General features: G+C 33.2%; 3 protein-coding genes across 7 annotated transcripts; all 3 read left to right on the top strand.

Annotated features, from left to right (window-relative positions):
- Positions 1 to 1,805: 1,805 nt before the first annotated feature.
- Positions 1,806 to 14,898, top strand: LOC120162505 (protein transport protein Sec24-like At4g32640). 2 transcript variants are annotated; one of them, XM_039172645.1, is made up of 26 exons: positions 1,806 to 1,973; positions 2,418 to 3,059; positions 3,888 to 4,106; positions 4,295 to 4,369; positions 4,484 to 4,582; positions 5,450 to 5,561; positions 5,830 to 5,957; positions 6,410 to 6,529; positions 8,053 to 8,133; positions 8,522 to 8,599; positions 8,777 to 8,869; positions 9,135 to 9,189; positions 9,658 to 9,734; positions 10,507 to 10,578; positions 10,700 to 10,783; positions 11,126 to 11,245; positions 11,345 to 11,413; positions 11,880 to 11,957; positions 12,079 to 12,217; positions 12,448 to 12,612; positions 12,848 to 12,999; positions 13,109 to 13,288; positions 13,768 to 13,856; positions 14,061 to 14,092; positions 14,615 to 14,729; positions 14,790 to 14,898. In XM_039172645.1, exons 2-25 carry the CDS (start codon positions 2,445 to 2,447, stop codon positions 14,722 to 14,724), a joined length of 3,042 nt encoding a protein of 1,013 aa, XP_039028576.1. In that variant the 5' UTR covers positions 1,806 to 1,973; positions 2,418 to 2,444; the 3' UTR covers positions 14,725 to 14,729; positions 14,790 to 14,898. The 2 variants fall into 2 exon arrangements, with proteins under 2 accessions (XP_039028576.1, XP_039028575.1); XM_039172644.1 differs by having other exon boundaries at positions 2,413 to 3,059.
- Positions 11,946 to 19,365, top strand: LOC120162508 (bifunctional L-3-cyanoalanine synthase/cysteine synthase D1-like). Of its 2 annotated transcripts, XM_039172649.1 has the most exons (11): positions 11,946 to 11,957; positions 16,806 to 16,862; positions 16,949 to 17,058; positions 17,166 to 17,223; positions 17,370 to 17,633; positions 17,712 to 17,849; positions 17,945 to 17,996; positions 18,172 to 18,251; positions 18,560 to 18,619; positions 18,713 to 18,793; positions 19,171 to 19,365. In XM_039172649.1, exons 2-11 carry the CDS (start codon positions 16,824 to 16,826, stop codon positions 19,258 to 19,260), a joined length of 972 nt encoding a protein of 323 aa, XP_039028580.1. In that variant the 5' UTR covers positions 11,946 to 11,957; positions 16,806 to 16,823; the 3' UTR covers positions 19,261 to 19,365. The 2 variants fall into 2 exon arrangements, with proteins under 2 accessions (XP_039028580.1, XP_039028579.1); XM_039172648.1 differs by lacking the exon at positions 11,946 to 11,957 and having other exon boundaries at positions 16,733 to 16,862; positions 19,171 to 19,364.
- LOC120162510 (bifunctional L-3-cyanoalanine synthase/cysteine synthase D1-like) lies at positions 16,708 to 24,528 on the top strand. 3 transcript variants are annotated; one of them, XM_039172651.1, is made up of 11 exons: positions 16,708 to 16,805; positions 21,081 to 21,159; positions 21,246 to 21,355; positions 21,457 to 21,514; positions 21,721 to 21,984; positions 22,058 to 22,195; positions 22,311 to 22,362; positions 22,570 to 22,649; positions 23,554 to 23,613; positions 23,701 to 23,781; positions 24,318 to 24,528. In XM_039172651.1, exons 2-11 carry the CDS (start codon positions 21,121 to 21,123, stop codon positions 24,405 to 24,407), a joined length of 972 nt encoding a protein of 323 aa, XP_039028582.1. In that variant the 5' UTR covers positions 16,708 to 16,805; positions 21,081 to 21,120; the 3' UTR covers positions 24,408 to 24,528. The 3 variants fall into 3 exon arrangements, with proteins under 3 accessions (XP_039028582.1, XP_039028581.1, XP_039028583.1); XM_039172650.1 differs by having other exon boundaries at positions 23,701 to 23,785; positions 24,322 to 24,526; XM_039172652.1 differs by lacking the exon at positions 16,708 to 16,805 and having other exon boundaries at positions 21,103 to 21,159; positions 23,701 to 23,785; positions 24,322 to 24,527.
- The last annotated feature ends 459 nt before the right edge of the window (positions 24,529 to 24,987 follow it).

Genomic DNA, 24,987 nt, shown 5'->3' with positions numbered 1-24,987 from the left:
TTCGGTTAACGGTTAATTTGGTTCGAAATCGGTTAATTAATCGAATTAACCGAATTAACATTTAAATATAATTATATTAAGAGATTTAGCATGCCCAATCCATTTAAATCTCATTTAAAACCCAAATCAATATTAATTAATTAAAATAATCTCAATACTAAATGCAAAATGTTTGAATCAAATTAATTAGATATTATTTAAATTAATTGTAAATTGTTTTTAATTAAAAAATATTAAATTCTAAAATTCTAAAAAAATTCGGTTAATTCGAAAATTAACAGAATTAACCAAAATTTATTTGGTTCGGTTAATACTTTCAAAAAAAGTTCGGTTCGGTTAACGGTTAAAGAAAAAAAAGTTTGATTAATTCAGTTAAGGGTATTTCGGGGTCGGCCACCGTTTTAATCGAATGAACACTCCTATTTGTATATGCTACAAATATGTAGCGAATAGTAATAAGGGTAAAGTAAACTAGAGATCACTGAATATGCTCAAATGATTGTTTTGGTCATCAAACTTTTAAAAGTTACAAAATGATCTTTATTTTTTATATAGTTACAAAACAATCATTTTTTTGAACTATTACAAAATGTCATTAAATTTGATCAAAATGTTACAAAATGATTATTAAATTTATCAAAATTTTGTGATTTATTATAATGTTATAGTGACGTTTTGTAACAATTAAAAAATTTAATGATCATCTTGTAACTTTTGAAAGTTAATGACTAAAATAATCATTAGCATGATTCATTAACTGCTAGTATACTTTACCATATTAATTATAACATTTGAATCCCCAAATTATTTTAATATATAATCCAAATTGCCACCCATATATATTAGCCTAATAAAATCTACTGTTACATAAAATTAAAATTAAAAATATGAATATATATATATATATATATATATGAATATGATCAAATTAAAAAATGTGAGGGCATAGGTTAAGAAATTCTATCTGTCATTTAAATTATGATAAAGTTGTCAAAAATAAATATATACGGTTTTTGTTTAAAGGTTATGTTCGGATTTTGTGGCGGTCTCTCCTAATTATATAGTATTTAATTGAAGATTTCTTTTATTAATTTAAGATTTACTCATATCTTTTATCAATTTAAGATTTACTCATATCTTTTATCAATTTAAGATTTACTCATATCTTGTATGAAAGAATAAAATAGGCTTAATTAAGAAATAATTATTCAAATTTTATGTTATTTCATTTGGGTATTTATTTTTAGTTAATTTATAATTTTTAAAATTTATTTCAGTTTAAAATTTTTATGTCCATTACAAAAATATCGTATTTAAAAACATAGTTTAAACATTTGTTTTTTAAATAACTTTTAAAAATATAAATGATATATATATATATATATATATATATATATTAATTTGAAATAGATACAAAACAATATATATTTTAAAAAATACATTCATTTATTTTACATTAAACGTTTATATCCTGACATTTATGACACTTAAACATAAGACATAAAAAAATAAAAACAATTCATTTATTAAGGATGTCATTATAAAGGATAATTTAAAAACATAATTTCAAGATAATAAAAGTAAGGCTGAAAAGGAGACAAGTGACGTGGACATGTAAATTTTAACGTGGCAGAATATAAATGGTTCGGCACCCTCTCCTATAGAAACGACGTGGACATGATTGCCTAAATTCTTACGTGGCACAATGTAAATGGCTAGAATACTTCCAATTTTGAAAATGACGTAGCACGATCCCTATATATATATAATTTCGTACGGTCACTTCCGATCACTCTTGAGACAATAGTAAAAACGCGCCTTTTGTTTCTGCAACATTTCGCCATTAAAATTTTCATCCCCTAATCCTAATCCATTTCCTCAATTTTCTTTTTCAAAACCCTAATCAACATTAATCCAGATTTAAAACCTTAATCATCACAGGTTAATAGTCTTTTGATCCTCTTTAATCTCAGGTTTTACTCTTCATTTTTCCCGTTCAATAAATTTATCCTTTTCATTTTTATTTATTTTGGATTAATAATAAAATCTCTTAAGAACAGTGTCATTTAGATTAATTGCATGTATTGATTTCGTAAATAAAATGAAAATGATTCTATAGAGCATGTTCTTTTTATGATAATCTAGGAAGCAGAGCGACATTTGTATCGTTAGATTGGCGTAAGTTTTCTGGTTTGATTTTATCATGTTTATGATAATTGCATGAAAAAAGTTTGTTAAATTTTGTTCTATTTATTATGATGTACGATATGAATTCAGGTTTATCATATTGAGGATTGTAGTGATTATAAATAAAAAAATGTAAAATGCATAAAAGAATATATCGTTGTTTTTATGTATATTGTTTATTGTTTTGTTAATGCTTCGATTTGAATTTTTCCTTTTTATGAGAAGAAAAGGTTGAAAACGAGACACGAACGGTGGGAATGACAACTCCTATGCCACCAGGGGCACCAAGGCAACACCCACCTCAGACTCATAATCCAAATTTGCAGCAAAAATCAGATTCTTTACCAGATAATTTTCAGAATTTGAATCTGAACATGACATCTCCGTCGCTTACCTCGCATATAAGGTCACCACCAACTACCTCTACCTCAGTTCCTTCACAGCCAATTTCCCGCCCTGGTGCACCTCCTCCAGAGATTGTTCCTGGACACAATGTGCCTCCAAATATGGGTTCAGTCAGGCCATTTCGGCCACCAGGTGGACAACCTTTGCCTTTCGGGACTAGACCACCTCCGGGGTCTTTGCCTTCTTCAATGGGTGGCGGTCCTATAATCACTCCAGGAGGTTCAAGTGCATCTGGACTGGGAGGTCGACCAAGTGCTTTTGGTGGTTCGATTAGAAATAGTCCACCTGCTGGGGTGCCTCCACCAATGATGGTGGCTGGTAGGCCTCCTGGTCAGGCCTCTGGTATGGTGCCTTTTGTTGGGAGTCTTCAGCTGAGTCGTAGGCCAGGTCCTCCTATGCAATCGGCTTTGCCATTTTCAGCTCCATTGTCTGCTCCTTTTGGGACATTGACATGGGCACCTAGTCAGGTGAGCACTTTATCATGGCTTATATCAGTACATAGAATTTTCTTTATATCATGCTGGTTGCCAAGAAGTTGTGTGTCTATGTGGTATATTCAAAAACAGATTTATAATAAAGGAAATATAGAATTTGCAAAATGAGGATATATGAATTCCTCTTTTAAAATAGATAGTTAATAGCTTTAATTGTGACAGATTTGGGGCTTGTTGGTGCAGTAGTGCAATGTAGAAACATAAGATGTTGCAAAATAACCGTTTAGGATATAATATTGTGCTATTGTGCAGTTCCGTGGTTCAATAGATGTAAAATATACCCAATTTAATAGCAGTTAACTTCTATGTTACTTGGACTTTTATGTGACTTTTGGATACGGTTATGTACTCGGCACAAATATTGTTAGGTTTTTCTAAAATTTTCCATGTATTTGAATATTCATGTGTCAGACATGGGTGCTTCAAGAAAAATGAAGAGTCCAAACAACATAGGTTAACTTAAAGAATCTTGGTCAGATATTTCTTTCTGCACTATCAGGGCTTCACCACTCGGCAGAGATCTATAATGGAATTGACAGTTACTATTTTTTACATTGCATTGCTGGTTATTGTGAAAGATAATGAAGTGGCGTTTCACATCGTTTTAATATACAAGTATTCCAATGTTAAACTTGGGTAAAAGCTTATAAAGGTGCATATTATACGAGTAGGTACTACATTGCTTGTTCTTTTAACCTCAAGAATTTGAGGATATCTTCTGGTGTGTGTATTTGCTGTAAATGAAAGTGACACTTCCTTATTTGAACAAAATTCTTCTTTTTCTCCTCTGAATGTCTTTAGGTGGCTCCAGCTACAGCAGCACCTGATTCTGTTCAACCACATAGAATGTTCGGAATGCCGCCACCTCAACCAAACCAAGTATTACCTTCCATTGATCAAACTGGTTCTAGCCTGGAAGACGCATGGAAGATTAATTCAAATCAAGTTCCAAGGCCCACTCCAAGTTCATCTGTAATTCAGTATGACACTCATCAGGGCAATCAAGCCAATACCCCTCCGGTATTGCACTGATCTCTCAAAACTTAAAAAAAATTCTTCTTATTATTACTACTTATTTGGTCGAGTATTATTTTATTTTCTCTTTCTTATTACATTCGTCCCCCCCCCCCCATTTCTGCTATTCTTGTTTCTTTAATTTGAATTCTATTGATGTTATTCTGGTATGGATACTTTGTTTCCTTGAAAAGCCTGCTACTAGTGATTACATTGTCAAAGACACTGGAAGCTGCAGTCCCCGCTATATGAGATGCACAATCCATCAGGTTACAGTCAAACTTCTGATGTCAAATTAATGACAATTAATTTCTTCTTTCAATAAGACTTTTGTATGCAAATATTTTTATCACTAACTTGATCTCCTTCATTATGTTTGACAGATTCCTTGTACTGCTGACCTTTTAACAAATTGCGGTATGGAATTTGCCTTGATGGTTCAGCCGTTGGCCCTTCCTCACCCACATGAAGAGCCCATTCCGGTATTTTATTATTTCTTGTGAAATTTTACGTGCTATGTATGGTATTTTCTGTGGCTCAGGTTTCTTTTTTATTTATTCCTCAGAGGATCAAAGTGAAAACAATTATTTGATTTCTCTTACGAGAATTATCATGGCACAAATATGATACACAAAATTTATCGGTGAACAACTAGGGGATGTTGTATTAAGTGAAAAGACTTCCCACCGTCATCAATTGTTGACATTTTCTTGATGCTGTGAATTTGGATGCATGTGCATGAGAGGACCTCCTCCACATTTTTCTCTGAAAGAACTTCTTCCTTTTAGGCTATTTGCTGTTTGTATAAACCTGCTTGTTAGTTGTTGGCTTATCTCATGGGTGATTATATCCACCTTTCTTGTTCGCCATGAATGCTTTCTATATCCTAAAGTATTACATAACCCTAAAATTCTGCAATTAAACCCTCTTCCACCCAAAAGGGGTTGAAAATTCATCCATTTTTTAAATATATATTATTTTTGTATTTATAGGAAGCAAAAATTTTTAATGGGAATGAGAGCATTTAATTATTTTCTTTGATAAAAAATGGTTTTCAAGAAATTGATTCAGTTTTGGCAAAAGTTACCTTGTCAGACTAGGGTGCCTGAAAAGAATGTTAGTCTGCAATATGATACACTTGGTACCAAGCTGCAAAGTTTCCTAAAACCTAAGTGCACTATTTCAAATAAATATAAAATTTGTTAGAAACTGAAAGGAATTAAGAGTTTATGATTCACAACAAGGGAACAAATTTGGATCACCTCCAACTTTAAAATTATACAGTTTTAAATAAATTAACAGTTGAAAATATACATATATTTTTGCTATTTAAACTTTTTTTATTCTAGGTTGTGGATTTTGGTGAACATGGTCCAATTCGATGCTCTCGTTGCAAAGGCTACATAAACCCTTTCATGAAGTTTACTGATCATGATAGGCAATTCATCTGCAACTTTTGTGGTCAGTATCGAATGTTGCTTCTGTTTCGTTCTTTTGGTCAAGAATTTATAATTCCTGAGACATATTGCTTTCTAAAGTTAAACAATTTTAAATCTTCTGCTGTTATCGGCAATAAAGAGATTGATTTTTGTAAAGAGTCTTGTCATGTACAGGTATCAATAATATTAGGATTACTACTTTGTTGATTTTGCTATATTATTCCTGCTGCACTTGTTTTGGGAATTGAACTTCTGAAATTTGGTTTTAACATTTCTCTTTTTTATTCTAGGATTTATTGGTTCCACTCCCCATGAGTATCAATGCAATCTAGGTCCAGATGGTAGGCGTAGAGATGCTCACGAGAGGCCTGAGCTATGTAGGGGAACTGTTGAATTTGTTGCTACTAAGGAATATATGGTTAGTTAATTAATTAAACTTGCTGGCTCTACAGTACCTGAAATTAAGTTTTAACCTATTTTTTTCTAAGTTCAGTTATTATATAAGTTTGGCTTCTCCCATCTGTTATAGTGTGTAACAATAGATAATTATCCATGCGCTCCATGAAGCTTGACACGCTCGAAATCAACATGACTTTTGGCTCCATTATATATCTATTTTACTTTTCCAGCCATGTTATTTTGATCTTGTGATGGTGTCATTAACCCCTCATATGCTTATATGGCTTTCAAAAAGCCTTTCTTTTTAACTTAAGCTTTTGATTTTGTGTATAGCATGTGTATGGTTGTAACATTTACTACTTAATTTGTGTTTATAATAACACCGCCTTTGCTTCTCATACTTTTTCTCCTATTAATTTTTCTGGTTCTTCAATCAATGTAATTCTCTATTACATTTATCTTAATTTTCAGATGCGAGATCCAATGCCTGCAGTATATTTCTTTCTCATTGATGTTTCCAGGAATGCAGTACAGACCGGTGCAACTGCTGCAGCATGTGCTGCAATCAGCCAAGTCATTGCGGATCTTCCAGTGAGTTTTAGGCTGTGTTTATTAACGTGATTGAATTTGTTCCCAGTATCTCTAGCATTCATAAACTTATTTAAGATTATAAGACTGCTATACAGTCTAAAAATTGTGGAGTTGAATCTATGTCAACATGAAAAATGGTAGGGAAGTAGTTTCCTCCAAGTTCAAGGGAAAGAATCAAAAGTCTTTTTCATTTTCTTATCTTGTTGATGGTTTTATGAAAAAAATGTTGAGAATAATTCACAGATAGAAGTCATATGGTTGGGTGTCCTGCAATTGTCTGAACTCATTACTATGCATTCTTTTGTAGAGATGAAGTGTTAGAATATATGTTAATGTTTTCCGCATTATTTTAGGCTATATTTTAGGGATTATAATAGAGTTATGTTTTGCATAAAAATAGGACCAACTTAGAGTTGTTTTCCTTGTTAAATACTCTTTCGATTAGTATAATACCTAGCAAGCACGGAGAATAATCAAGCTAATTTTTATAAAAAAAACCATTTCTTCTTTCTTTTCTTTTCTTATATTTTTCTACCTCTTTCAGTTAACATGAAGTTTAACTTTCTTTCTCTAGTCATGAACTGATAGCATCCTCCCAGTTTGTATTAAAAATTGAACATAAAATAGATCATATTTAAGAGTAAGTAAAAGGATTCTATGAAAGCAACGAGCTTTATCTTGTTGGATAATAACTGTCGGACTTGCTGTTTCTCATCCTATTGTTGAATAAATCTGATGTATTGTGAAAGTTACCATCTTCAATGGTGAACTATAATAATTGAGAGTATGTCCCTTTAGGCCTTTATGGACTTTATTTGTAATGTGTCAAGTAATATATCATTTTGGCATCTGTGCTGCATAATGGCAACTAGAACTGACATTGGTGTAGAACAAGAAACTCAATACTCAAATTTTCTGAAATCCCAATAATTTAATAATCAAAAGTCTCCTTAGACTATTACAACTTGGGTATTCAGGACTGAACTAGTAAAACATGAAGTACTAATTATAATCTTAGAAGTCTAAATTCTAGGGTATTTAAATTACTACTAAATATAAGATAATGTAAATAACCTAAATAAACATAAATATTAACATCAGACTCTTAAAATGTAAAATAGAGTCATAGTTAAGTTAATTTCCCAACTAGGATTTTTTTGTTCTCCGTCACATGGGAGTACTATACTGGTGTGATTCTCCTTTTTGTATTCTCTATTTTGCCTTTTGATCTTCTAATGAGTACACAACCATTCTAATTGCGTGTAAAGAAACTCTCTGCTGAGGAGAAGACCTTCTCTTGGATGTATATTGGACTTTTTTATAGTATAATCCATTTTGTAGCAGGTAAGGTTCATCATCTAATTTAGCTCTAAATTGTTAATGCAATACGTATCTGGTATTCCTGCTTATATTTGGGCTCTTCATCATCCACTGATTTTTTTGTTAGTATTTATAAGATCTATCTTGTGTTGATTCAGTGTGAAGGCTGGATAACTATTGTTTTGGTGTGTCTATTATTGCAGGAAGGTCCTCGGACAAAGTTGGGAATTGCAACATTCGACTCAACTGTACATTTTTACAACTTGAAACGCGTACTGCAACAGGTAACATTTAGTTTTAGTTGCACTAAGTTTGCTATATTTCAAGTTTCAACCCGTCAAATTCTTTTCCTCCCCCCCTAAAGTTCAAATGAGAAATTTCTGCATTTTCCTTCTGGATAAAATTTAAAATATACATAGATTTATTTTTAATATTTCTAGATGAATGGTAGCATATGGAAGTTGTAGGTAGGCCTATTGAGTACTTCATTTTCATGTATTGTGATTTACAAGTTTCAAACCGGTAGAGTTTATACCAAAATTTCATTAGTGTCTTTGGATTTGGTTTCCCTCTATTCATCTTGGATTGTAATGCTTTGTTGCATTGGCAAGTATTTTACCTAGTCACACTTAGAAAGTTTTGGACTAATTTAACTTTCAACTCACATTGCAGCCATTGATGCTGATTGTTCCAGATGTGCATAATGTTTATATTCCTCTTGAAACTGATGTTGTTGTTCAGCTTTCGGAGGTTGGTTTTTCATATTTATGTTTCCGAAACACAAAGGCTGTGATGCCTTTTATGGCTTTATTGGTGCTTAAGTATAAGACTAAAAATGAACTATTTATAAGTTGACTGATTTTTCATCTAGAGTTGCTTTCAATAATGCCTTTCTGTAACATTTGACTGCTGGGAATTTGGGTTTAGTGCCGTCAACATATAGAGCAACTGCTGGAAAGCATTCCAACCATGTTTCAGGACAACAGAACTGCCGAATCAGCTTTTGTTGCGGCAATCAAGGTATTCCCTTCCTAATATCTCATTGTAGCCCAAAGATGCCATATTATTTTCCTTAAAAGGATTTTTGTGCTTTTGTATTATGAAATATTAAGTTTTCAGCTTTTATACTATGATATTCTATTCATAATTGACTTGATAATATCTCATTACACTCTGTTTAACTTTGCTATTGCTTTTCTTATAAATATCAGCCAACTGTTGGAAAAGCACGGATTTTCTGATTCAGTTTGAGTTAAAGATTTTATACTATTCATTTCTTTTTCAGGCAGCTTTCTTGGCTATTAAGAGTTCTGGAGGGAAACTTTTAGTATTTCAATCAGGCAAGTCTATATTTTTACATTTGTATGTTAAGCCTATCTGAATATATACTACAAGTTCAACTCAACAGTTTACAGTGACAGACAAAGGTACAGAAAGAAGCACTTGAATCAGATCAATATTATTTTTTTTAAAGATTAACCAGAAGATTCTTTCACAAAATATTATTTTCCAAGTTTGAAGTGGGTTGATTGAAATTGTCTGAGTGTATTTTTTAACTGTATTTTGAAAAAAAATAGGAATTTAAAGGGTCTTCAAATGCAAAACTTGCCTTTATTTTTCTTTTATGTATTTTCATAGTGAGAGGCTCTTTATTTTATAATTCTTTACATTCTCAAAGTGGATTTCTCTTTGCATTTAGCTTTAGTGTACTTCAAAATTTCATTTTGAATATGCGTATTGTTTGCATAACTAGATATTTTTTGTTGCATTTGAATGAAATGTATTTCTAATGACTGTACCATAAGCAGTCCTACCATCAGTTGGCATGGTTGCACTTTCTGCACGAGATGCTGAAGGAAGAGGTAATATCTCTGCAGGAGATAAGGTAATTATCTCATAAGTTGTTTTTTCCCTCACGATTTTACTGTTTTGTTCTTCTGCTGCATGCTTGAGGTTGTGATTTTTGTTGCTGGGAATGCATATATGTGCTACTTAAGAAATTGGTTCCAGGATTTTCTTATCATATTTAAGTTCTCCAGTCTAAAATCCTTCTGAAAGAAGATTAGAGCATAATGTACTTCTGGCAAACATTTTGAACAATTTGTACGAAAAGATGAGTTATTAGGCTCTACCAGATAATTCTTTTGTTGTAGGTCTGCTTCAAATATGTTAAACTGTGTACTCATATATTTTCATCTTAACTCTATTAACCATGGGTACTACTGAGATTTTGAAGCTGCAAATCATTTTTGCTCTTCAATTGATAGGTATTACTTTTCTGAGTGACAAGTGTTTAACGTAACCCCGTTTTCAGTGGTTTAATTTGGGTTTTATTGTTTCCCAGTTCTAACACCCAGCGTACAAATTTGACGTCTTTATGTTAGACAAAAGAATTAAAAGGAAAAGAAAAGGAGCAATTGGTAGGAACTGGGAAACATAAGTAAATTAAGAATGTAGGATGTTGTATTCCGCTCTTTTTTTTGCTTGTAGTCCAGTATTGGTTCATTTTATTATTAACTAGTGCTGTCACTCTGATTCCCTTTTGTCCTACCAAGTTTTAATTTACTGATTGTTACTTCTTTTTACTTATTCTATATCATATCTTTTGATTTTTTACTCTAGTGATTTTAAATGTTCTGCTATTTTGTGGATTTTAGGAGCCTCATAAACTACTCCAACCTGCAGACATAGCTTTGAAGACATTGGCAATTGAATTTGCCGAGTGCCAGGTGAACTTTTCAATAATTTCTTTTCTCCATGGTATATGGTTAAAAATTCATCCTCTGGGCATTCATTTGTTTCTACAAAGAACTGTATCTTATCAAATTGTTTGAATTTCACAAATACCAGGTCTGCGTGGACGTATTTATCACTACCCAGGCTTATGTTGACATTGCTTCTATCTATGTTATCCCAGGAACTACAGGAGGGCAGGTAATGAGATTCTCTGATTCTTATGTTCTATTACCTAGTAATATGCTGCAAATTATTAGCTCTTGTATTGGAGCTTGCGAGATCTTCTGTCTCTGTCAAAACATGTGAAATGCATTGGAAGATTGCTATAATTTGAAAATCGAGACTATGAAGTGCAATAATAAGCTTTTATGTTGCTTTGTTTTCTTTGTTTATTTCCTTCCTTTTATTATAAATAATGAGGTCATTTGCTAAAATGTATCTCGGGCACAAAAATTTTGCCTGCTTGCTCACACTTATTTTCTTATTTTCCTTGCTCTTCTTTGTCTTTTAAATTCACTTTGTTTTTTCACTCTTTTTCAGGTTTATTACTATTACCCTTTCTCATCCATTTCTGATCCAGTAAAACTTTACAATGATCTTAGATGGAATATTACAAGGCCACAAGGTTTCGAGGCCGTGATGCGTGTGAGATGCAGCCAGGTATCACTCTGGGAGGCCAAAACCTGCTCTGATATAATCCATATCATGTTTCATATGATGCTGTATACTGGAATGTTTATTTTGTTTTCATTTCTGTAGGGTATTGATGTGAAAGAATACCATGGGAACTTTTGCAAACGCATTCCGACGGATGTTGATCTACCAGGGGTGTGTGCTTTTCAATCAATTTCGTTGATGCGTTGTTCTCATTGAAGATTGACCTTGTTTGACAAACTGATTTATGGACCGCTAGAGAGTTAACAATGACCTGTTTAAGCTGTTTACTGATTATTAGACAGTTATAGCGAAGAATATCCGTACATTTTTAGAGAGATTATTATGCATTCTTCTAATTTTTGGTTGGGATGAACAAGGGTAATTTTGATTAAGTCATTAATGAGGTAGTTTTTTTTTGTTGCTTTAATTGGTTTACGTTTGGTATTTATTATTTTTTCCTACAACCAGTCCTATTTCTAGTTTTCTCCCTCTAACTTTGGCGGCTTGCTCATTTAAAAATATAATCCCTGATCCATACTCTGATCTTATGCTGATTGGTTTCTTCTTCTTGGTTCGATGTTTTCTTCTATCCTTACTCTGCTTTTTTAATCAATTTATGCTACTTGTTTTTATGCAGATAGACTCCGACAAAACCATAATGGTAACTTTAAAACATGATGAGAAACTGCAGGATGGATCAGAGTGTGCTTTTCAGGTACCATCTACTTTCATTGCTGGGTATCAGTAACTTCTATCGTAATGTCTTCAGTAGCACTAACTTTTTTATTGAATGATGTTTTTTTATGCTCTAATTCTACCATTCTTTTGTTACCTAGTGTGCTCTTCTTTATACCACTGTGTACGGTCAAAGAAGAATACGGATTTCAACTTTGTCTCTGCCGTGCACAAGAAACTTAACTAACTTGTTCCGATCAATTGACTTAGAAACACAATTTGTTTGTTCTTTGAAACAAGGTAAATTGCACCATCTTCCACTCTGAGTTGGTTTATTCAGTACTGCTATATTTTCCTCCATAATTTTTCATTAAGAATTCGAGGCTGTAAACAGAAATTATAAAAGAATTCTCTCTTATATGCTTAATTTTTTTTACCAAAAGCTGTTTATTTCCTGGCATCTGATATTAAATTTCCACTGGAAGAAAAGTAACTCTATGTGTTTAATTCTCATCTTGCTTTGCCCTCAGTTGCAAATGAAATACCTTATACTCCACTCTTGCAAATGCGGGAACAAGTGACACATATTTGCATCAATAAATTGTTCGCATACCGTAAATTTTGCACTACAGCAACCAAATCTGGACAGTTAATTCTCCCTGAAGCACTAAAGCTGTTGCCTCTATATACTCTTGGTAAATTCCTCTCTACATATTAATTTATTCTTATCCATACTGTTCAGTAACTGACCTTGTGCCTAAAGGTAATTCTCTTTAAACTTTTAGATATTTTACCATTCAAAATGCTTGTATGTGAGTGGTGGTTTTTTGAGCTGTCAAAACTTGCTTTGGAATCAACAGATTCAGTTGGATTACCTCTTAAGGCTGGGGATTGATAAATCTGTTTTCTTCTTTTGCTAATTCTTTTCAGGACTAACTAAAAGTACTGGACTGAAAACTGATGGGAGAATAGATGATCGGTCTTTCTGGATCAATTATGTGTCCCACATTTCTATTCCTTTGGCAGTTTGCCTAGTGCTTCCTCGGATGATTGCTGTTCATAACCTTGATCTCCATAAACCGGTCTGCCTTTTATTATCATTATTATTGGGTTTGGAGGGTTCCTTTTTTGCAAAAATATCTTGACATCATTTCTAACTTTTTGCTTGTTTTCTTGTTTGTTTGTTGACAGGAAGGGACTGAATCTGTTATTCCTCAAATGCTTCCTCTTTCAAGTGAATATGTGAGTGAGGAGGGCATTTATCTTCTTGAAAATGGTGTTGATGGCTTAATATACATTGGAAGCTTGGTGGATTCAAATATATTGAGACAACTATTCGGTTTTTCTTCGGTTGAAGAAACACCTAACCAGGTAATTATGTTTCGATGATCTAAATATGTCTTGATTTTATCAGAATTGGAAGAAAAAAGATAAAAAGATAAGTTGCACCTTACGTTTTCCTTCAAACAAAATTATAAAGTTGGGCGCAGGATTTGAACTTTTGTCCTAGTTAAATTTTCAAAGAAACCGAGCTTGTTTGCGAATATGTGATCATGTCTGTATATCGGATATACATCCATTTGGTTGCCATACATCTCAAAATTCTGAATCCCCTACCCTTGGTCTAGGTACATAGTTCGTTTTGCCTTGGGATAAATATCAAAATTATGCATTAACTTTGATCCATTGTGCAACGTAATACATAAATATGCAATTGTCTACATGAAATTTGGTTTTAATTTATTTTTCAGAAACCGCTAATATCATATTGCACACTGAAAAAAAAATCATGTGTGATTTTGAGATTCATATTGCACACCTGTTTTATAACCAAAATGTTCTTTTCTCAGTTTGTATTGCAGCAATATGATAATCCATTGTCCAAGAATCTGAATCACGTGGTAAATGATATTAGGCGCCAACGCTGCTCCTACCTCCGGTATGAAAATTTGTTTTTTGGTAGCTTTTATTCTTTGAACTGTGAAAGTTTTAGGTTCCACAATTGAGATTAACAAGATATCTTAATCTCAAGTTAAAAGGTTTCACTATCATTTTATAGATGAACTTTTCTTCGAAACATTTTACCATCGATAACATTGTATAAAGTTATGATATATGTTTCTCGTTTCCCTTGCTTGTGCAGATGGACTTTGTGCAGAAAAGAAGATGCATCAGGTATGTAAAATTTTGAGGTTCAAGAGCTCAATCCAAGCTGTTTACTTTTAAAACTCAAACTCAATCTGAAGTATAAAACAAATTGTTTAAGTTAGCTCGATTAAGCTATTTTTCATAGCATAAATTGAGCTTGATTTTCATTTCAAATTTAATTACTTACGCTAGAGCCTGGGTTCAAATTTAGATTTTCAATTGTCATTAAAAACAGAAAGTTTAATTGGACTTGCAGCCTGATTAGATCCAGCACTAGAATACTCGAATTGCGGCACAATGAATGCTCTAGTTGTTCAAGCTCAAAGCTCAACAATGACTGAACCAAATTCGAGCTTCTTTCGAACTTAACCCGAGTAACTTAGAGAACAAGTATCTTGTTCACACCTTTAGCATCAACACAATTTTGATTAACTAATTAATGGATAAAGTTACTTGAGATGTCAAATGGTATATGCTGCAAAATTGTATAGAATAGTTTCAAGTGAGAATCAAACTATAACTTTGTTTTGTTGAATGAATTGTTCCCAGGAGCATTGTTCATCTCGTATTTGGTTGAAGACGCGAACCAGAAAGGTGGTCCATCGTATTCTGAATTTCTAGTTCATCTCCATCGGAGCATTCAAGCAAAAATATGTTAACAACAAATTCAATCAATGCCGCAAAGGCCAAGATTGAACTCAAAGATGAGATTTTCTTTTCCCCTTCAAACATTTGTTTTCTGGAATTAACACTGTTGATATTATTCTAAAGAAACCTGAATCTTTTTCTTTTATGAGGAAAGAACTAACGCTTTGTGGTAGAACCCAGTGTCAACATTAAGTTTTTCATTTTTCCATTATTATTTAGATTTTTATCTTCTCTTTTCTATTATTTGTATTTTTTATTACTAATAATTAAATTACGTTGCACGTCTCTCTCTAGTATATCTTTATTATTTAGTATATTTTTATTAAATTATATAAATCAATAAAGTAAATGAATGTAACAAAACAAATGTATTAAAATTATTAGTATATAGTTATAAATAGTATATCAATAAAAACATATAATTTTATTAAAATAACATTACATTACAATTATATTTAAAACAAATATAATTTACAAAAAGTATAAAAAATTGCTACATAGCTCAAGAAAACTAGTTGCAATGGGCGCTGCTTTGGCCTGCAAGTTTTCCGAGAGGCACCGGTTGGTGTTGATTGTCACGGGCCACGAATCAAGATTTGAAATTCATATAAATTTATAAAATGTATACATTTTGTACAATATATTATTTATGTTCTTTGTAATTTAAAAAAGATTTATTTTTGAAAAGACTTGATTCATCAAGTAAATAAAAGTTTAGTTGAATTAGTATTTAAAAATAATGACTGTATAATAAAATTTATGTTTAATTAAGACATTACAAATTATAAAAGGACTTAAATATAAATAAAGACTTTTTCCATTTCAATTATTATGATTGATTTACAAGTGAATAAGATAAATCCAAATATTAGCTCAAATTTCTCTATGAGATCAATTTACACGTAATAAGCAACTTCCCATGCAATATCAGTTTGAAAAAACAAAAGGTAAGACTTGCCTTACACGGCAAAAATTATAAAGGGGAACGCCAAAGCTATCAGTTTCAACATGCGAATGAGCGTATGATTTTTCTATGTATATATCGATTATTTTTATTAATTCTAATATTGAATTAAAATTTATTTATTTTTGTTAAAAGAATAGAGTGAATACATATGATATTAATTTATAACTCATAATATTATTACAAGAAGAAATTACGAGTACAAAATATAAATATTTTTTACAACATTACTTGTTATTAGTTTATAAACTCGGTAGAATTATATGATCTTATTTTCTCATTTACATGAACTTTGTTTGCTCACTTGTATTATATTCACCAAATGCTACAGTTTAATCCTATATTTATAATGCTACTTAGCCTACTAAATAAAGTCTCTAGTTGCTGCCAAAATTTCCATGGCAAGTCTCCGTCGCCAAATTCCAAATTTCCACAATCGTCAAGAATTTTCTTTTAGTTCGTGTTACTTTCATGATTTTTTTATTATGTTGTGATAATTTTGCACTAATTTGTCACTTCACGTCAGCAAATGGAGAAATATTTTTCTAAAATGAGTTTGACTTTTTCTAATAATGTTGTGATAAGGATGAGTGGATGACAAGGACTGGAAGGACCACAATCATTCAGTTATTGCATGCCAACCATCTCAATAATATTATTCTCTGTAATCCAGAGAAACGAAAACAAGATTATATATATGTGATCAAAAGTTTCTTATTTCAAGACAAAGTGTAATGGGAGTTATTGTAATTTAAAATCAAAGATTTTGGAGTTATTTTAATTTACTAATTTTTTGAGTTATCAATGCACAACTGGCCCACTTGTTTCTTATTGAAATATCCAAAGGCTTTGTGGCTCTTGTTTTTTTAGTATAATCTACTGTCTTATTTTATTTTATTTTTCTTCTTGTTTGTTGTTGAAATATCCTAAGATACCCCCACCTACTATTTGTTTGTTCTTCGATTCTTTGATATTGTTGGGTGTGGTTTTGTTATTTTCTATTTTCATTACACGTTTGATGACGTCTCCAATTCTTGTCTTTACTGGACCGCTTTATGCCTTTATAAACAGTTCAGAAGCTTGGATTTTTGCAGTAAACCCCACTTGTTTTCCTTTGTTAAATTGCAGAAATTCTGAGAATCAGTCATGGAGGACAAATGTTCCATCAAGAAAGATGTTACTGAAGTAATGTTTATTCTCTCAATCACTGTAGTGTTGATGTTGCCATTAGTCTTCTGCAACTTGTTTTAATTTCCTTGTGGCTTATGCAGTTAATATGTAATACGCCTATGGTATATCTGAACCATATCGTTGATGGCTGCGGAGCTCGAATCGCTGCCAAGCTTGAGATCATGGAACCTTGCTCCAGTGTTAAAGACAGGCATAAGCCCTTTTGTTAACATTTGATTTGCCTATTCTTCTTCGCAGCGTCTCGGTGAAGTGTTACTCGCAAATTAACACCTATGGTCATTGCTTATCAATCTGCAGGATAGCCTACAGTATGATTAAAGATGCAGAAGATAAGGGCTTAATTACACCTGGGAAGGTAAGTACTATATTTAAAGATGCTCTGCGGTGTGTTTGTTTGATCAAACGAGTACTATTTTCCACATGGAATTGTCCAGATATGGAACATTTAAACTAACAAAATTACCATTTGTTCTGCACATATCGAAACAATATTGGGTAAAGAGTGTCCTCATCGAGCCTACGAGCGGTAATACTGGCATCGGATTGGCTTTCATTGGGGCTGCCAGGGGTTATAAAGTTATTGTCATAATGCCATCTTATGTGAGCATTGAAAGGATAATCGTTCTTCGAGCTTTCGGAGCTGAGGTATGCCTCACGGACAAAGCCAAGGGCATTAAGGGGATATTCGACAAGGCTGAGGAGATACTGAAAAACACACCTAATGGTCACATGCTACAGCAATTTGAAAACCCTTCTAATCCACAGGTAGAATCTTTGCTGTTATAACATTTCTAATGTTTCATCAGGTGATGTTTCAAAGAAGTAATGAATTCCTTGTTTAAGATTCATTACGAGACCACCGGTCCGGAGATATGGAAAGACTCAGGAGGGCAAGTTGATGTGCTGGTTGCAGGCATAGGGACTGGTGGTACTGTAACAGGTGCAGGGAGGTTCCTCAAAGAGAAAAAATCAGGGTTCAAGGTTTGTTCCCCATTTGAGATTGAAATTCAAACAGAGATAAAATATTCTTTTTTGGTAAGTTAATCAGAACATTTTCTTCTTTTGTCTACATATAGGTATATGGAATTGAACCGGTCGAAAGTGCAGTCTTGAACGGCGGAAAACCCGGTAAGAGTTTCAAGTTCCTTTCACCCTTCACCCTTAACCCTTAACTCTTCTTTTTTCCTTTTATTGCCATTCCAAACTTCTTGCGATATTATTCGATTTAATGTTGTTTCAAAACTATAAAGTTCGTTATTGACTGTTTCTTTCATGCCATTGCCTGTGTAATGCATGTTAAAAGGCCCTCATCTGATCCAAGGAATTGGTGCCGGTATCATCCCTGATGTTTTGGATGTTGGCCTTCTCGATGAAGTTATCCAGGTAAGTCGAGCATTGCTGTCGTACTTGTTTGTCACAAGTATCCGAATGTGCTTTACCCCCTTGATTTCTTATACTGTATGATGCCATGTAGTTTCCTAGAACCGATTCTAGGAAACTTCACAATGGTTTCGGTTTTTCGGAGATTATGTTCCGGTTCTGTCACGATGATTGTATTCTTTTTCCTTTTTAGAACCGAATTCATCCGACATCACAACTATCAATAATCTGGTCCATTGTTTACGTCCTATATGATGCAGGGTAGTTTCCTAGTCCACATATTTATACTTTCTTCTGTCATATCTTGTTAGGTATCGAGTGACGAAGCTATTGAAACTGCTAAACTGATAGCCCTGAAAGAAGGTTTGCTGGTATGTTCGTATTCGTTAATCGATACTTACAAACTGTCTCGATTACTTGTTCTTGTTTTTCCCTTGTTTGCTCAAATGAATAGATCTTGACAGGTTGGAATATCATCTGGTGCGGCTACAGCAGCTGCAATTAAGGTGGCAAAGAGGCCAGAAAATGCAGGCAAACTCATAGTTGTGAGTCGCATTCCCTTTCTTTAAGTCCAGATATATATATATATCCTATAGGCTATAATAATTCTCCGATTCTTCATTTTTCTTGAACTATTAGCGTTCGATATCAACGAATACTTAAACGTAATCCTTCACTGCAATCCAACGTTTCTATACACTTGCATATCGGACATAAATACGATCTATGACCCTTCAATAATCCGATTATGTCAAATGTATACATGTATCCAAATTTATATACTAGACTCCATAACATAATTAAGCACGAATGTTAAACACCGATATACTTTATTCATCTATGTGCGAATATGCAAAGCTGAGATAGGTTTTGAATCACTGATTTTTGAGATTCTCTCTCTCTCTCTTTTATATATTTACAGGTAGTTTTCCCCAGCGCGGGTGAGCGTTACTTGTCGTCTGCATTGTTTGAATCCATTAGGCATGAAGCAGAGAACATGCCCATCCATTGATGCCATTATCATCTCCATTTGCAATTTTTTTCCCGCAATATGAACTCCTGCCTTTATTTATTTTTCTTTGTACTTGTGCTCTATGTTTTCGGGATTTAAAATAAATGTCAGATACGTTATCTCATATGAATATATTTAATTATTGGGTTAATATACCTTTTGGCCCCCTTGACTTTGGCTTCGATATGCAATTTGGATCCTGACTTTTTGAATATTTAAACTTTTTTAAAAGTTACAACTATGAATCTTTCATGTTATTATATAAAATTAATTATATGGTACCACATGTAGTAGAAAATAAACCCAAATAATCTTACTTGAAAACTCGTATTTAAATATGATGACATTCAAATTTAAACACTTAATATTGTAACACTTTAAACTTGTTGATCAAATCTTCATTGACAATATTTTAAAACTTGTTGGACGACCATATTTTTATACCCGTAACGATGACCATAAATAAAATGAAAGGTTTTGTATTCAAACTGTCGTAGGTTAAGATTTATTAGGAAACGGAGATATGGGAAGTCTCGGAAGGGAAGATTAACATGCACTGGTTACAAGTATAGGGACTCGTGGTAAACAGTGGTGAATTCAGAAATTTATAAATGGGGTCTAAAATTTAAAAAAAAAAATTCTTAAAAATAATAGGGTACAAAAAAAAGTTATTTTTTCAATTTTTCTTTAACATATTATATTAAATTTCACTTTTTTTCCTAAATAATGAGATGCACTTGATCCTAAAGGACTTAGTGCATCCGCCCGTGGTGGTACAGTAACAGGTATTCCCTTTTTTCCCTAAATATTTTTAAAATTTTTAATAATAAAAAAATTATTTAAAAAAACTTAATTTATTTATAAAAAACATAACTTTTTAATGAAATTATAGAAAAAATCTAAAAAAACTAAAATATCATTTCAACTCTCATTGCCAACTATCGTCGAACACTTGAGTTTTGATCGAAATTATACGGTATTTTGAATGGTGGTGGCAGTGTGACTCATGGACAACGAGATCTGCCGGAATTAACAAAGAACAGTGACAATGACTTAAAATCTGACGAATCTTTAAACGCTTCTCTACGGCACACTGTGACACTTTACGACGAAAGGCCAACGAAAGTTTGATCAAAGGTCGATGCCAGTGCCGATGAAGATGGCAGTGACGGTCACGGATGACCGACCGACGACCATGAAAAGGAGAAGGGGGGAGAGAGAGAGACGCGGGCTGTGTTTGGGTTTTTTATATATAATAAAAATATTTTTAAAATAAATTGTCAAAATTATAAAAAAATGTGACACATGTTACTTAATGGTCATTACGGTCCAGACACTTAAAACTTCTTGATGAAAACGTTAAACACCTATTTTTAACAAAACTTTCTTTAAGCACTAAAACAATTTTTCAAAACAAAATTTAGGGACTTATTTTTATATTAAGGCTTTTTTTTCCCTACTTGTTTTGTTTGCTGGAATGTATCAATCTTGACTTGTTGCTGTGCTGCAATTAGGGTGGCACCAACATATTTTAGTAAGATTTCACCAGGACCAGAACGAATTGGATAGTTTTAGTAGTTTTCTCCAATACGTTTTATTGTTTCTTAAACGACGCCGTTGGGGCCGGTCCACCCCACTCTTGATCTCCTTGACCTCGTCTTCTTGACTTTCAAAGTTCAGTTTTTCTGACGAGCTTTTTCTAAATTATTTATTTAATGCCATTTTCTTCACCTAACTCTCTTTTTCCAAGACCTTCTTGGTAAGTTCAAAGCTTTATTATGCTCACTTAGTCTCTGACTCTCTTCTTAGTTAAATTGCCCTTCTTTTTTATTAAAATTGAAGGAATTCTGAGAACCCATCATGGAGGACAAATGTGCAATCAAGAAAGATGTAACTGAAGTAATGTTTATTCTTTGAATCATTTAAGTATTGATGTTGCCATTAGTCTTCTGCAACTTGTTTTAATCTCCTTGTGGCTTATGCAGTTAATAGGTGATACGCCTATGGTATATCTGAACAATATCGTCCATGGTTGCAGAGCTCGAATTGCTGCCAAGCTCGAGTTGATGGAACCTTGCTGCAGTGTTAAAGACAGGCATATGCTTTTTAATTACATTTGTTTCTACATTCTTCACTGCATCTTGCAAACCGTTACCTGTAAATTAATAGTTTTGATCCTTGTGTATCAATCCGCAGAATTGCATACAGTATGATTAAAGATGCAGAAGAAAAGGGCTTGATTGCACCAGGGAAGGTATGGTACCGTATTCGAATGGTTTAGCTTTCGGATTAATGCATATGAAGTGATTGTTTGATAACTTAAACAAGAAGAGATTTAGATCCAAGAACATTTAAACTTCAGATTGTTTTTGAAAGACCAAAATTCCCATTTGAGCTATGGAACATTTAAGCTAAAAAAGTTTCCATTTACTTTGCATATCGACATAATATTGGCTACAGAGTGTCCTTATCGACACTACCAGTGGTAATACCGGCATTGCAATGGCTTTCATTGGGGCAGCCAGAGGTTATAAAGTTATTGTCACAATGCCAGCTTATATGAGCACTGAGAGGAGAATCGTTCTTCTAGCTTTGGGAGCTGAGGTAGTCCTCACAGACCCTGCCAAGGGCTTTAAAGGGTCATCGGATAAGGCTGAGGAGATATTGAAGAACACGCCTAACGGTTACATGCTACGACAGTTTGAAAACCCTTCCAATCCACAGGTAGAATCTTTACTGTTATTGCAATTCTAATGTTCCATCAGCTAATATTTAAAAGAACGAATTCTTGTTTAAGATTCATTATGAAACCACTGGTCCGGAGATATGGAGAGACTCGGAAGGGAAAGTTGATGTACTTGTTGCAGGCATAGGGACTGGTGGTACAGTCACTGGAGCAGGGAAATTCCTCAAAGAGAAAAACTCAGAGATCAAGGTTTGTTCCCTGTTTGAGATCGAAATTCAGACAAGGAGGCAATGTTCTTGTTGTAATGTTAAGGTTAAGGATTTAGGGTTTAATAAGAACGTTTCTTATTTTATCAAACAAATAGATCTACGGCGTGGAACCTGTTGAAAGTGCAGTTTTGAATGGTGGAAAACCTGGTTAGTTTTTTGAGTTCCTTTCACCTTTCATTCTTATTTTTCCTTTTACTTCCATTGTCAACTTTTTTTTATATATATTATTGGATTCAATGTTGTTTCAAAATTATAAAGCTCAATATCCATCAAGTTAATTTGATCTGTAATTCGTGCAATATCCAGTACTTAACTATTTTCTTCATGACATTGTCTGTGTGATGGATGTCAAAGGCCCTCATTTGATCCAAGGGATCGGTGCCGGTATCATCCCTAATGTTTTAGATGTTGGCCTCCTTGATGAAGTTGTCCAGGTAACTCTCCAAAACGAGCTTGTGTTACCTTCCAAGCCTAGAAACAGTTCTAGGAAACTTTGCAATTGGCTTGGTTTTCGAAAAATCAATGAATCTCCGTTTCCGACACAATAATAGTATCTGTTTTCCGTATATGAACCGATTTCCTTTTCCATATAATAGCATCAGTTGTCTGATCCGTTGATTATCTTGTATGATGGCCCATGATAGTTTCACAGAAACAGTTCTAAGAAATTATGCAGTTGGTTTGAGTTCTAAAAAAATAACGATTTTTCATGTCTGTCATGAGGATAGTTTCCTTACAAAAACTGGTTTTATTTTCCTAAGCAATCATCAACCATCTAATCCATTGATTATCCTGTACGATATCATAATAGTGTCCTAAAACTGGTTCATGGAAACTTAGCAATTGATTCAATTTCTGAAAGATCAAGGAAATTTCACTTCTGTCTCGATGATACTATTTGCTTTGGTGAATGGATAAGCATCACTCATCTAATCCATTGTTTATCCTATATGATGCATGGTATGTTCTAGAAACAGTTCTAGGAAACTTTGCAATTGCTTCAATTTCGGATTTTTCGTTTCTGTCACAATGATAGTACTTGTTTTCTTTATAAGAACCAGTGTCATTTTCCATGGCAAGCATCAATCATCTGATCCATCGATAATCCGGTATAATGGCCATGGTAGTTTCCTAGAAACTGTTCAATGAAACTTTGCAATGGCTTCGATTTCTGGAAAATTAACTATTTTTCATTTCTATCACGATGATAGTATTCATTTTCCCACTGATTCTATCTGCCATTGCAAGCATCGATCACCAATCCATTGTTTAGCCTATATGATGCATGGTTGTTTCCTATTCCACACATTTATACTTCCCTCTGTTATAACTTCTTAGATATCTGGTGAAGAAGCCATTGAAACCGCTAAACTGCTAGCCTTGAAAGAAGGTTTGCTGGTATGTTCTTATTCGTTAATCGAGTATCTTGATCACTTGTTCTTACTTTTTCCTTATTTATTTGCTCAAATGAATCATTCTTGACAGGTTGGTATATCATCTGGTGCTGCAGCTGCTGCAGCAATTAAGTTGGCTAAGAGGCCAGAAAATACTGGCAAACTCATAGTTGTGAGTTGCACTTGTTCTTCATGTTCATATATCCTATAGATTATAATAGTTATCGATAAAAACCGGACTCTTCATTGTTTCTAAACTAATAGTGTTGGATATCGACACATACTTGAACATGGGTTTGAAGGTTTAAAAAGTATGATTCTTCAAATATATGAAAAAACTTGGGAAACTTGAATACTCGTATTTGACACTTACTCTGAACCCCAAATCCGGGTATCAATGCCGATAGAGAGCAATCCTAGTGACAGTTTCTGCTGTTGTTGATTAGTCCTTTCTCAAATTACGCCCTTAATTCGAACATATCTAGTATCTGACACTTATATCTATGTTTAGCAACGTATTCAGTCGCAAATCGAACATGAATATTTGAGATAGGTTTGAGAACCCAAAGGGCAAAGTGCCCATGTTTTTGCTTTGGCTAACTGGTTTTGCCGTCTCTGATCGACAAATATAAAAGCTTTTGAAATGCTGAAAGCTGTCGTTTGTTAGTTTTCCGGATTCTTGAGCTTCTTTATTTTATTTTTTTCCAGGTAGTTTTCCCCAGCGCTGGTGAGCGTTACCTGTCTTCTGCATTGTTTGAATCCTTAAGGCATGAAGCAGAAAACATGCCTGTCCATTGATATGATATTATAATCCTCTTTCCACTCTGTACTATGTTTCTTTCGAAATAGATTCAAGGGACGTGTTGAGTACGAGTGTGTGTCTGATTTGATATTCTAATCCTCTTTCCATTATGTATTATGCTGCTTTCGAAGTAGGTTTAAGGTAAGTGTTAAATGCGAGTATGTATTTGATACGAGTACAATCCAATCGAGTCCTGTTCCGTATAAGACCGGCGAGAAATGGAATCGATCATCGAGTCCTGTTCGGTATCATGTTGAAGAGAGATGGATCGGTCGGCCTTCGAGTTTGAGTACTGCTCGTATCATGCCAAAATTTATTATTATTATTGTATTGATTTAAAAGTTTAACCAAAATTTGAACCTTTTTCAACTACTTAAGATACCGACTGTATCATTAAATTTTGCAATATCTAAATATAAACATATTTAAAAGTTTAATCATAAGTATAAATCGATATTTCCTTGAACAAAAATCTACTTTTAGCTCCTTGGATCCTAATTTTTTAAAAAAAAAACTTTTTCACTCAATTCTCAAGCAGAAGTTTGTAAGTAAAAAGGAATTCTTAAAAATATATTT

The sequence above is a fragment of the Hibiscus syriacus genome, unplaced genomic scaffold (assembly GCF_006381635.1).
Source record: "Hibiscus syriacus cultivar Baekdansim isolate YM2019G1 unplaced genomic scaffold, ASM638163v2 tig00111402_pilon, whole genome shotgun sequence".
Lineage (NCBI taxonomy): Eukaryota > Viridiplantae > Streptophyta > Magnoliopsida > Malvales > Malvaceae > Hibiscus > Hibiscus syriacus.
Note: the sequence above shows the minus strand (reverse complement) of the source record. Positions and strands in the feature narration are given on the sequence as shown.